Raw genomic sequence first — 13611 nt, 5'->3', positions numbered from 1 at the left:
TGCTGGCTAACGGAACGCTGTGATTGGCTGGCTTACTGGGGGTGGAGAGCGCAGCCCTTTTTCCTCTGTTCTTACCAAGGTTCCTTCATTGGATTGACCAGCTGTCAGATTTAACCCAAACCTGCCTCCTTTTGGTGGTGTTTGTCTGGATCGCAATACAATAGCCGGGGGAGAGCCTCCCCTTGTAAGCTGCGATTGGCTAGGCTCAACATTGGCCGTTTCTGATTGGTCCAATGAAGAAACACCAAGGTAGGTTGCCTAGGGATCCTGAGGAAGCTGATGTGTTATTTCTTTTCTGCATCGAACGATCAGGAAGTTTGTGTTCTCTGCGTGGCTGAGAAGTTTTTCACCTACTAGGACGGGGGTGGGGGTGGGGGAGGACAGGTGTCCCCTAAAATAGAGCGCAAGCTGCACCCTGCGTCCGGCCATAACCCAGAAGTAACGTCAGGTAAGCAACGGGGGAAGTACATTTCCTAGCTACCAAAAAAAACCCTCCAAATTTTTTATTCTATGGAGAAAGGGAGGATTTGATTTATTTAATTTTTTGGCCATTTGTTTTTTTTCAAATAGGATTTTTAACTAGTAAATGTCCAAGGCGAGTTAATTCCTCAAAGAAAATTCCCCTTTATTTTTTATCCCCGAAAACGTAAAGTTTCTTGGATTGCGTTAGGAAATAAGCCCTATTCACAGCGCCAGGTAGGGTTGGTGCCCTTAAGCTTTTATTTCATAGTTCTCTTCCTCCTTCACTCTTCTTCCCACCGCTCACCAAGAATTATATTTGAAATACAGCTTTGTACAAAGAATCTTTTTGTAAGTCACTTCATTTGTATTTCTATTTTAAATGTTCATATGCGTTTCTGAGTATTCATTTTAATCAGTATACATTTATCGAACAGTTACAACATTAAAGACATTGTGCTAGTTGCTATGGAGAATATAAAAACCCAAGAAGACAATATCCCTGCCCTCAAGAAGTTTACAGCTGAGAGACAGCCATACCAAAAGAAAGACTATAATAAATACTTTAAAGGAAGTAAGTATAAATAAAGTTCTGTGAAAGTGCAGCTGAGGGAGAGACCAATTCTGGCTATGGGACGTATCGGTAATGGAGAAGGGGTTTCACTTAAGGCTTTAAAGTGGGTCCTCAAATGCCTTTGAAGAATGAGTACAACTTAGAGAGGTAGGGAAAAGAGAGAGAACTGCAGCACGTACAGAGGAGCAGACATGGAAGGCATGGGACATGTTTGAGAAATTATTTAACAGTACATAATTGGGAGTAATGGGAAATATTGCTAGAAGGTAGAATGGGATCCCGTCACAAAAGCTCTTGAATGCATTCTTTCCATCTTGAAAAAAATATTCTTTTTTTATTTTTTTTAATTTTTATTTTTTTGTTGAGGAAGAGTCGCCCTGAGCTAAAATCTGTTGCCAATCTTCCCCTTTTTGCTTGAGGAAGATTCACCCTGAGCTAACATCTGTGCCAGTCTTCATGTATTTTGTATGTAGGTCACCACCACAGCATGGCCACTGCTGAGTGGTGTAGGTCCAGGCCCAGGAACTGAATCTGGGCTGCCAAAGTGGAGCATGCTGAAAGGCCATGTGGCCTCCCCTGAAAAAGATATTCTTTTAAATAATTGCTGATAAAAAATATTTATTGTCTATCATCTTAAAAACTGGCATTTACATTTATCTAAAATAAACTATGCTAACTTTAAACCTTATCACAGATGATTTAGTGTAATTTCTCTTAACTGTAGATTTTTAAAACAACTGTAGTTCATGGTATAAAAGGGCATGTGCTTTAATTTTTTGTAATTGAGAAAGAATTTGCTAATCTTTTAACATTCTCTTGCCAGTCCTTTTTGTTGGCAGCTATTTGTGTATTTGCAAGATGGCTAGTGAGGGGTAGGGGTGGAAGTTTTCTGGCTGTATGGAACTGCTGCACATGGTCTTCAGAGTGGTATTCCATAGACTGGTGATCTCAGTGAGTGCGTGAAATGAGCCATTAGAGTATAGGGAGAAAATGTCAGAACATGTATTTCTATTGCTTTTCTTATTTTTTTTACTTTCTATTTTTTGTGTATGTTTTCTAATGTACCATTGAATGTTTACAGAAATTAAATATAAATTATTATATGCGTTATGGGCCTGGATGCTCACAATTTTTTGCTGTCCCATATTATTTAACTTGGGGAGGATCCATTTTGTGAAAGAGAAGTCACAATGATGGACATTCACTCCTGGATTATAGATTATGCACAAGAAATCAGCAAGTTTAAAGGGTGGTCATTTCTGCTGGTCTTTACAATTACTGATTTAATTTCTTGTCAATGCCTTCTGTGGAGTTCAAGTTACTGTACTTTGGAAAAGATATTGTGTTACCCACCTAATTTTTCTGGTCATTACTCCTTTCTTTCTTTCTTTCTTTCTTTAAGTTTGTAAATATTTCTTATTTGTATACATTTTTAGTATGCATGTATGAATATCTATATGTGTTTATTTACATGAGGTATATAAACACACCTATACACATAGGTGTATACACCTATACACATATAGATATTTTTTCATCACCCCTTCCAGAAGCAGGTGAGAATGACTACTTTAACTCACCGAGCCCGTCGCACTGAAGTAGGCAAGAACTCTGAAAGGAAGGTGGAAAATGAGGAAGACACTAATCAAGACAGGAGTCCAGATGATGAAGACTCTGGAGACTCTAAAGATATCCGCCTCACCCTTATGGAAGAAGTGTTGCTCCTGGGACTAAAAGATAAAGAGGTAATGCAGTTGGGTGGCTAGGCTGTCTCAAAGACTCTTAAGTATTAGAGTGTTTTTAGGAAGTAATCTGATAGAACATTTTCATTAATGCTAAGTTGGCCTTAGAACTGTGCTCTAGCCATCTGGGAGATAGGGAAGTTTGGGAGGGTGGCTGATACTTGGTGGGTAAAATCCAGAAGAATAATTACTTGAAGTGTAGTTTAATAACAAAATTATTCCAAAATTTTAGAGGATACAAGAGAGGATATAACACATTGTCAAGTTTTTGTACTTGTAGTTTCCCAAATGAGATTGGTGATGAAATAACCTCGTATTAAACTAAGAAAATAGGCCCACACATTGAAGTTTTCTTGAGCTTTGGGGAGAAAAAGTCTTTTAAATGAAAACACAAGAAACATGTATGATTAGCCGGCTTACAAAAATAAACAGCAGGTAAGTTTCTTATGGTAGAAATAACTTTTTAATTTTATTCTGTGCATCTTTAGAAGTTAAATAACAATGATTGACAAGGATTATTTTAATTTTAGAAGTGTTTTAAAATTAATTTCAGCTTTTCCTTTCTAAGTTTTCCCTTACTAATAGAACATTTATTTTATAATAGAACTAGTCTTGAGATAGCGACTCTTGTGATATAACCAAGTATTCTTGGCTTTTCTACTAATAATATACATTATCCTTCATTTGTAAATTGACTTTTTATTGTGTGTTCCCATCACTTTCTTCCCTCATGAAGAGGTTATGAAGATATATAAGAGTGTTACGGAACCTGAAGTGAGTTCATTCACCCGTTGCGCAGCAAGCCAATCTCTGACACTGGGTGTGGTGGAAGAAAGTAGGAATTTTATTTTTGCACAGCACTGAGCAAGGAGAGATGGCAGCTAACGCTGAAATCCCAAACTCCCCGAAAAGCTAAAAGGAAGGGTTTTTATTTAGGGTTTTAGGTAGGGGAGGGGGAGCATATGGCCTTGCTGGTCGGAGCTTTCCCACCAGCCTGTCTTTGGCCTTGAGACACTTGCAGAGAGGAGGGAGCCCGTGACCTTGCTGGGCAGCAGCTTTCCCACCAGCCCGTATCTCTTTGTGGGAGGAGATGGTCCAGGTGCTTGTCCATGGAGGATAGTGGATTCTGGAGCCAGGAAGCCAGAGAGTAAGCAGAGAATGAGTGTTCTGGTTTTAACCCCATATATGCTGGGTTTAATGTGGGGAAACTGATATCGGGGTTGGTATCAAAAGTAGTGTTTTGTGTGTGTGTGAGAAAGATTTGCCCTGAGCTAGCATCCATTACCGATCCTCCTCTTTTTTTGCTTGAGGAAGATTAGTCCTGAGCTAACATCTGTGCCAATCTTCCTCTACTTTGTATGTGGGATGCCTCCACAGTATGGCTTGATGAGTAGTATGTAGGACTGCACCCGGCATCCAAACCCACGAACCCTGGGCCGCTGAAGCAGGGCACGCAGAACCACTCGGCCATGGGGCCAGCCCCCTATAAAAGTAGTACTTTAAACAGTCTGCTTCCTTTCCAAGAAACTCTTCATTAAATATAAAATAAAATAAAATAAAATAAAGGCATATTTGTTATTGGCCTCAGTTTTGAAAACATCAAATTAAAATGTTACTTTATATTTAAAAAATACTAAATTTGGCTTTGATAATTGTCCTTAGCTAGAAATGAATTGGCTACATACATCTAGTAACATCTCTTCTAATCTCCATTGATCCCTCAACTTGAGAATACCCTAGTTTCTTAGACTTTATGTTTATTTTCTTTATAAGACTTGTTATAGCCTCTGTATTGTTAAAATTAATATTAGAGACGTGCCCATATGTGAATGGCCAAGACACAGGTATATCAGAAAACTTTGCCTGGAAATGTATTTTCCTGTTTGCGGAGAAAGTTGATGAGGCTCTGGTTTTATAACAGTCAAACAAACGAAAAAGCAAAACTGCCTCTTCAAGGGATGTCAGAGTAGGTCTGAAGGTTGGGTGGTATAAATACTGTTTTGAGATGTTTACACAGTACCGAGGAAACAGTCACTGACTGTAGAAGAGCATATTTGAGCGAAAAAGCTATTTGGTTTGTTTTGGTTTTGAATAGGAATGATTAATTTCCTGCTGACCCTAGATAATAGAATTTTTGCTTCTGTTCTGTAGACAAACTGCCTGTGGACATGTCTTCATGTGTTTCTAAATTTATAATAGTAGATAGTTAATATAAACTTAAGGAAATAGAATAAAAAATAAAGGAGCTCATTTAGACCTGTGATCATAGCGGGTACTCAACATATTGGTGAGAGACTGTACAAGTTGGGGAGACAATAATTAACCACCTTTCGAATTGTTCTAATTTTATTTTTGAAAGTAGTTGATAAATTAGGTCTTTAGCTTTTAGTTGACTCAAGAAGAACAAGAAATGACAAATCCTTAGGTGTAAATAAACAGGAGAGGTCCAACCTTCTGATTTATTAAAGTAGTAGCAGTTGTTCCAAAGTGCAAGTTACATAATTCTCCCTCAAAATATTACACTGCTTTCCAGCACTACTTATTTTTTCTCATCTCCAAAACTACTTGTAGATTGATTTAATCAATATTTTAAAGAAATAAATATCAATATTTGGCATGACTGGGGACACTCATTATGTGCTTAGCATTATGCAAATACTAAGGTAAATATAAAATAGTATAATATATGGTCCCTGTCCTCAAGAACTGGCCTTCTAGCTGGGGAGACAAGATATACATACTTTTTAAAAGTTAAGTACCCAAAGGTCTGTCAACAGCAGAATGGATAAAAGTGAACCATTGGGGCCAGCCCAGTGGTGCAGTAGTTAAGTGCACACGTTCCGCTTCAGTGGCCCAGGGTTTGCCAGTTTGGATCCCGGGTGCAGACATGGCACCACTTGGCACTGTGGTAGGCATCCCGCATAGAAAGTGGAGGAAGATGGGAGTGGATGTTAGCTCAGGGCCTACTTCCTCAGCAAAAAGAGGAGGATTGGCAGCAGTTAGCTCAGGGCTAATCTTCCTCAAAAAAAAAAAGTGAACCATCCATTTGTTTAAATGAGTATAAATATATTTTCTCTACAGAATGAAAATGAACATTGTTAGAAAACATGTATGATTCTCATATAATGTTCAGTAAAGGAAGCCAGACACAAAAGAATACATACTGTATGATTCCATGTATGTAAAATTCAAAAAACTAAACAGTAATGTTTGGGGTTGCATATTTAGGTGGTAAAACTATAAAGAAAGGAAGAAAGGGATTACCATAACTGTTAGGACAGTGATTACCTTTTTGTTGGGATAGGGAGGAGGGGGGTGTTAGTGATCAGAAAAGAGCATGAGGGGGCTTTCTGGGTACTAACAGTTTTCTGTTTCTGTACTGGGGGAAATTTCATGGATATTCACTTAGGGATAATTCGTTGAGCTTGAAACTTTTGTGCACGCTTCTGTGTATGCATTATATTTCATAATTCAAATGATTTTTAAAGAAGTAAACAACAATTAAAAAAACAGCAAGTTTTTCCATGTTAGAACAGTAAAAGCCAGAGGAGTTGGAAGAAAGAGAGATCATCATGGGTTGGAATAGTCTGGGGAAGAAGAGAAGGCAGTGAAAGAAGCTGAGCTTTTAAGAATGGGTAGGATTAACATAGATGGAGAGAGGGGAACACATTCTGGATGAGGGAACCTGAGGGAGCAAAGACATCGTGAGTTTGGCAGATAATTGAGTAACCAGTATGATTGAAGTAGGTGGTGTTCTTGGAGAACAGCAAGATTCAACGTTGGCAAATTAGATTCAGACCTTAGCATGGAGGATTTTAAGTGCCAGCCAGAGACTTGTAGGCTCTTAAGTAAAAGAGGATCAGCTTAATGAAAACAGCAAAGTCCATTTTTTTGTGTGTCCAAATTAAGGACTTAATGATATTTTCATTCTATGTTCTATGTGAGTATATGTTTATAATGTAATATATGTATATAATTTCTTGTTTCTATATGGTTTAGGGTTTGTAACATGTCAAAAGAAAATCCTAAATGTTAAACTTTGCATCCCAAAGTCCCAAAGTTCACTTTTGCTGAAGATTTCCATAAGATTCTCTGTTTAGAACTCAATACTATAATTTTTTTTTAAGATTTTATTTTTTTCCTTTTTCTCCCCAAAGCCCCCCGGTACATAGTTGTATATTCTTCATTGTGGGTCCTTCTAGTTGTGGCGTGTGGGACGCTCCCTCAGCGTGGTTTGATGAGCAGTGCCATGTCTGCGCCCAGGATTCGAACCAATGAAACACTGGGCCACCTGCAGCGGAGCGCCAGAACTTAACCACTCGGCCACGGGGCCAGTCCCCCAATACTATAAGTTTTAAAAAATTATATCCGTTTCGAAAAACATAGAAATTAGAAAATAATATAAGGAGACTAATATTTCAAGAATTGTAGAAAGGAATGACAGAAGGTCATATAGTCAAATTGCTCGTGAAATATTACTGTAATCCCTTTCTAAAGATTCTTCTGAGAAGTAGCTGCCTGGGGGATGGTTTTAAAACGTTAGGCTTCAGGGGGCCAGCCCAGTGGCGCAGTGGTTAAGTTCCCATGTTCCACTTCGGTGGCCTGGGGTTTGCCAGTTCGGATCCTGGGTGCGGACATGGCACCACTTGGCAGGCCATGCTGTCGTAGGTGTCCGACATATAAAGTAGAGGAAGATGGGCATGGATGTTAGCTCAGGGCCAGACTTCCTCGGCAAAAAGGGGAGGATTGGCAGCAGGTGTTAGCTCAGGGCTAGTCTTCCTCAAAAAAAAAAAGAACAACAAACACATTAAGCTTCATTGTCTTGTGAAAATAATGAGGAAATTTTAATATACGTTGAAGAGTCTAACCTTTGAGATACACTTAAAATTAGATGTTATCTCAGTTCAATAACACTGACCTCAACTGAGAAAATTAAACTTTAGTATCAGCCTGACCGAAATAAAATAGATTTATTTCTGTTGAAATCAAGATCCTGTTTATCTGTCATTATTGCCTTTGGTAAGAGTTTTGATATATACTAGCACCCCTTATCACAGTTTAGCTTTCCCTGGTTTCACTTACCCACAGTCAACTGAAGTCCGAAAATGTTAAATGGAAAATCCTGGAAATAAACAATATACAAGTTTTAAACTGAGTGTACACCGTCCTGAGTAGTGTGATGAGATCTTATGGCTTACCACTCCATCCCGCCCAGCAGGTGGATCACGCCTTTGTCCGGCATGTCCACGCCGTATATACGCTACCTGCCCTTTAGTCACTTAGTAGCCGTCTGGGTTATCAGCTCTACTGTCATGGTATCACAGCGCTTGTGTTCAAGTAACCATTATTTTACTTAATAATGGCCCCAAAGCACAAGAGTAGTGATGCTGGCAATTCAGATATGCCAAAGAGAAGCCATAAAGTGCTTCCTTTAAGTGAAAATGTGAAACTTCTCGACTTACTAAGGAAAGAAAAAAATTTATATGTTGAGGTTGCTAAGATCTACAGTAACTTTCACTACAATATATTGTTATAATTATTCTATTTTATTATTGTTGTTAATCTCTTATTGTGCCTAATTTATAAATTAAACTTTAACATAGGTATATAACATAGGAAAAAACATAGTATATGTAGGGTTCAGTACTATCTGTGTTTTCAGGCATCCACGGCGAGTCTTGGAATGTATCCCCCAAGGATAAGGGGGGACTACTGTAGGTAGATATTATTGACTCATGGACAGTTAATACTTTAATTAAATTGCTAGTATATTTAAAACTTCTCCTTTATGAGAATCTTTATTATTAGATTCAGTTACCTGTAAGAGAAGTGAGCCTATTAATGCTTTTGACTTTTGGCAATAACCGTTTCAGTTTGTGAAAAGTGTTTTTTAACCCCCTTCCCTTCGTTGCCAAGCTTTCTCCTAGTAATGCCATTTATTGAATGCTTACTATGCACTGTGACATAAAAACTTTCCATCAGGGGGCCAGCCCCGGGGCCAAGTGGTTAAGTCTGCACACTCCACTTCGGCAGCCCAGGGTTCGGATGATGGGTGCGGACATGGCACTGCTCATTAGGCCACATTGAGGCGGCGTCCCACATGTCACAATGAGAAGGACCCACAACTAAAATATACAACTATGTATTGGGGGAATTTGGGGAGAAAAAGCAGGAAGAAAAAAAAAACAAAGAAGATTGGCAACAGTTGTTAGCTCAGGTACCAATCTTAGGGGAAAAAAAAAACTTTCCATCATATTTCTCATGTCACTGGAGTAAAAATTGGTAAGAAGCATTGTTTGTTGGAATTATGGAAATATATTTTCATTCATTTGTTTGATCACCAGAAATTTGTTGAATGTCTCATATATGTCTGGTGCTGGATATTGAAAGAGAACAAAGACTATATAGTCCCTGCTTTTGGGATCATTTATAGTCTAGTGGCATGGCAGTGGCTGGAGAGGTTGGGAGGGGGATCAGGAAAGCGAGTGGGCGTTGCAGTACAGTGTGATATATGTGTAACTATGTACTGAGGGAACAAAGAAGAAAGACCCCTAACTCAGATGGGAGGTTTAAAGTGGTAGTGGGAAAGGGAAGGAGAAAAGATATTGGGAAAGACTTCTGGGAGGTCGTAACTCTTAACCTGAATTCTGAAGATGAGCAAGAGCTAGTCTGTGAAGAGAGACAGGTTCCAGGGAAAAGAACATCAGGATGTTGGTGATCATCTCAGTGATTTTCAACTGAAATAACCACAGATATTTGAAAGCATCCCATCTCCTTTAAATGAACTCAGATGTTTTGAAACTTAAGTACCGAACAGAACTGTTATGTGTTTTATTGCTTCACCTCTTTTATTTTATTAAAATCAAAAGATTAAAAGTCTAATTTAGGGGCCAGCCCAGTGGCGCAGAAGTTAAGTGCGCATGTTCTGCTTCGGTGGCCCGGGGCTCAGTGGTTCGGATCCGGGGTGTGGACATGGCACCACTAGGCAAGCCATGCTGTGGTAAGTGTCCCACATAGAAAGCAGAGGAAGATGGGCATGGATGTTAGCTCAGGGCCAGTCTTCCTCAGCAAAAAGAGAAGGATTGGCAGCAGATGTTAGCTCAGGGCTAATCTTCCTCACACACACAAAAAAGTCTAATTTAGGTCACTACCTGGTCTCCTAGTTTCCTGATTGCACAAAATGAACAATAAATCTCTTGTCAGTAGTTACTGGTATTGTGAAGAGGTCAAGTGTATCACCAGGACTCGTTTGTCAGGTTTTGTCTTTTTATTAACATAGGCTGTTAAAAAAAAAAGAAAGAACCTTTGTTTTGTTTTGTTTTTTATTATATCCAGTCATATAACCCCCAAAGAATTATTTACTATTGGTACAAAAGGAAATAAACTGGGAGACCAAGTCTTATTTTAAACAGAAAGAGGGGCCATCCCTGTGGCCGAGTGGTTAAGTTCTCGCGCTCTGCTTCTGCGGCCCAGGGTTTCGCCCCCGGTTGGGATCCTGGGTGCAGACATGGCACCGCTCATCAAGCCATGCTGAGGCAGCATCCCCCATAGCACAACCAGAGGCACTCACAACTACAATATACAACCACTGCTCGGGGGGCAGGGGGGGTGCTTTGGGGAAAAGAAGAAGGAGAAAAAAAAGAAAGTTGACAACAGATGTTAGTTCAGGTGCCAATCCTTAAAAAAAGAAAATTGCCTCCAGAAAGAAGTACCTATTTAAAAAAGAATAATAAGAAGAAAATATAGTTTAAGCTATTTCATTGAGAGCCTTCCTCTCCCTGTACCTCGCCCCCCAACCTCTAAATGCGCACTGTTCTCTTCTAAAATGTCTGGTATTGATATGAAGGCAAAAACTACCCACTTAAATTTGAACTCATGGCTGTAACCACTGAGCCTATAAACTTGATGTGAGCCATCTCATCTGTTTGTCTCCTCCTTTATATTTTGTGTTTGTATAACTTGAGTTTTAAAAACATTTTGCACTTTTCTCTTGCTTGATCCTGCAAGGCACATATTGTCCTCTCTTTGTGGGAGTCAAAATTAAGTGGTTAATTGGCCAATAAGTTGTGGAATTTATGTTCAAACTGACTCTGAGGCTAAAAAAGGACATGCTTGCAAAACAGGGATCACATATTTTTCTGTGTTTCTTACTGAGCAAAGAGAATTGTTCAGGATTGCTAATTACTAGTGTGACCCCACAAGTTGTATCTCCTAGGATAGCCTCATAGGAGTTTAACTTATGTCTCCTATAAGATAAAAGATTATTATGTTCCGCAGTAATATTTAGTATGAGTTATTTTTTCAAGTCTTACCTATAACTTTCTTTTTCTAATGTTTAATGCCCTAGCAAAGCTCACTCTCAAATATTTTGGGATCCCGTAAAAAATATTAAGTTGACATCAATAATATCAGAATAAAGGAAAGTACCCCTGTAAGCAATTTTGAATGATGTGATTTTGTTAGTGTTACTTTTCATCCCATTGCCTCAGATTTTAAGAAGGAAATATGAAAGTTTTACATATTTTTTTATCTTCTCTTTCTTCCCTCAAACAAGATATCCTGTTCATAGAAACAATAAGTCCAAGTAAGTAAGAAATTTGAATAACCTAACTTGCAAAATGAAAAATGCTTAAAAAGGGAGTAAATAATATTTAATGTATTATAATATCTTCAGACAGTCTGGTATATAAATAAATAGGCATTAGACATTTCTCCTCAGTTAATTCTGATGGCCAGAGATTAGAACCCATGCCACGTAGCCTCCTCTGGAAGGAGGTAAAGACTCTTATACTAAAAACAGATAAATAGGAGTAGATAGTGGGGTTTTTTTTCCTTGAATCTTAAAGCTTAAGACCAAATGAATAGCCAAGTTTCTTCCAGATTTTTCTGTGGGAGTGTGACTTTACTAAGTTTGCTAGGGCCGCCATTACAAATACCACAGACTGGGAGGCTTAAACAACAGAAGTTTCTTTTCTCACAGTTCTGGAGGCTCTGGGTCTAAGATTTGGTTCCTTCTGAGAGCGCTCTCCTTGGCTTGTAGATGGCCATCTTCTCACTGTGTCCTTACAAGAGTTTTCCTCCGTATACATGAATCCGTGGTGTCTCTGTGTGTCCACATTTCCTCTTCTTATAAGGACACTAGGCAGATTGGAGTATGTCCCACCTTAACAGCCCCATTTGAACTTAATCACCTCTGTAAAGGCCCTGTTTCCAAATATGGTCACATCCAGAGGTACTGGGGGTTAGGGCTTCAACTTACAGATTTTGAGAGGATGCAGTTCAGCCCATACCAATGATTTAGAGAGGTTTTAGAGGAAATAGAAAGGTTCTGGAGATAATTGCTTAATACTTTACTTATGTTCACCTAGAGTGCAGTTCAACCTCAGGAAGTGCCATTAAAATGGTATAAAATTGTATCTTATATAATTGTAAGTTATCTTTCAGTGGTGAGATTATGGGTGGTTTTTTTCTTAAATTCAAGTCAGCCAACATTAATTGAGCACCTGCTCTACGCAAGGCCCTAGGAAAAATAAGGAAAACGCAGAAGTAACTAAGATGTGCTTATCTTCCCTCAAGGAGCATAGGAATCTGATATGGGAGAAGAGATGTGTATACAATAACCATACTGCTAGACACGATATGTAAGTGCTGTGAGAAAGGTACAGAAAGTGCTATAAGAACATGGAAGAGGAAGAAATTCCTTGGAGGTTACTCTTTACATACTCTGTTTGCCCTCACCTGTCACAGTTATCCGAAAGGTTAAAGGTGGGAATGGCAAATACAAAAAAATATTGAATCAAAGGTTTTGAGGTTTCCATGTGTTCACTGGTAGATTGTGCTCACCATTTTGGGCTATTATTGACTTCTTTTTAAAAATTTGTCTAAGATATAAAAATGGCTTTATTATTTTAAAAGTAAAATATGTTTATACTAAGGAATTCAGAAAAAGATCTACATGAGAGAACTTAATGGGGTGATAGAAATGTTCTATGTCTTGATGGGGTGTGAGATACATATAAGCATTTGTCAAAACTAATTGAACTTAACGTCTGTGCATTTCACTCTGTATAAATTATGACTCAATTTTTTAAAAAAGGTTTAAAGAAGAAAATAAAAATCACCCATAATCTCACCAGTAAAAGATAACTACTATTAAAATTTTTATATATTCTTGTAGACTTTTTTCTGTGCATAAATATACATAGACACATAATTATAAAAAAAAGGATTATATCAGACAAGTTATTTTACAGCCTTCTTTTTCTATTTAATATAATGTAGATTTTATAATCTAGACATTAATGTGACATCTTTCATGTCAATAAATATAAACAGACCCTATTATTTTTAATGGCTTCATAGGATTCCATTGAATAAATGTAAGTTATTAATAACTTTTAGAGCTTGTCTACAACCTCCGAGAGGGCAGGACAATAGCTGTCTTGCCCCACCTTATCTATCTACCCTTCTCTCTCACTGCTCCAGTCAATATGCCACTTTAGTCTTGGCTTTTTTTCTTCCACTTTTTTTATTGTGGTAAAATAAACAAAACATAAAATTTATCATCTTAAGCATTTTTAAGTGTACAGTTCAGTGATATTAAGTACTTTCATATTGTTGTGCAACTGTCACCACTATCCATCTCCAGAACTCTTTTTGTCTTGTAAAACTAAAACTCGATACCCATTAAACAATAACTCTCCATTCCCCCCTCCCTCCAACCCCTGGCAACCACCATTCTCCTTTCTGTCACTATGATTTTGACTACTGTAGGTACCTCATATAAGTGGAGTCATATAATACTTGTCTTTTTGTGATTGACTTATTTCACTTAGC

The 13611-nt window shown here is 38.2% G+C and overlaps 1 protein-coding gene across 9 annotated transcripts in view; it reads left to right on the top strand.

Moving 5' to 3' along the window:
- The first annotated feature begins 130 nt into the window (after nucleotides 1-130).
- Nucleotides 131-13611, top strand: part of GOLPH3L (golgi phosphoprotein 3 like) — a 55451-nt gene continuing 41970 nt past the window's right edge. For 5 of the 9 annotated variants that reach the window (XM_070497137.1, XM_070497145.1, XM_070497138.1 and 2 more), the window contains exons 1-2: nucleotides 242-448; nucleotides 2584-2778. In XM_070497137.1, the coding sequence (XP_070353238.1) occupies nucleotides 2596-2778 (183 nt within the window). In that variant the 5' untranslated portion in view covers nucleotides 242-448; nucleotides 2584-2595. Of the gene's footprint in view, nucleotides 449-896; nucleotides 1034-2583; nucleotides 2779-13611 lie in introns of all 9 variants that reach the window. The other 4 variants (XM_070497141.1, XM_070497140.1, XM_070497139.1 and 1 more) reach the window with 3 other exon arrangements.

Source organism: Equus asinus, chromosome 25 (assembly GCF_041296235.1).
Source record: "Equus asinus isolate D_3611 breed Donkey chromosome 25, EquAss-T2T_v2, whole genome shotgun sequence".
Classification (NCBI taxonomy): Eukaryota; Metazoa; Chordata; class Mammalia; order Perissodactyla; family Equidae; genus Equus; species Equus asinus.
Note: the sequence above shows the minus strand (reverse complement) of the source record. Positions and strands in the feature narration are given on the sequence as shown.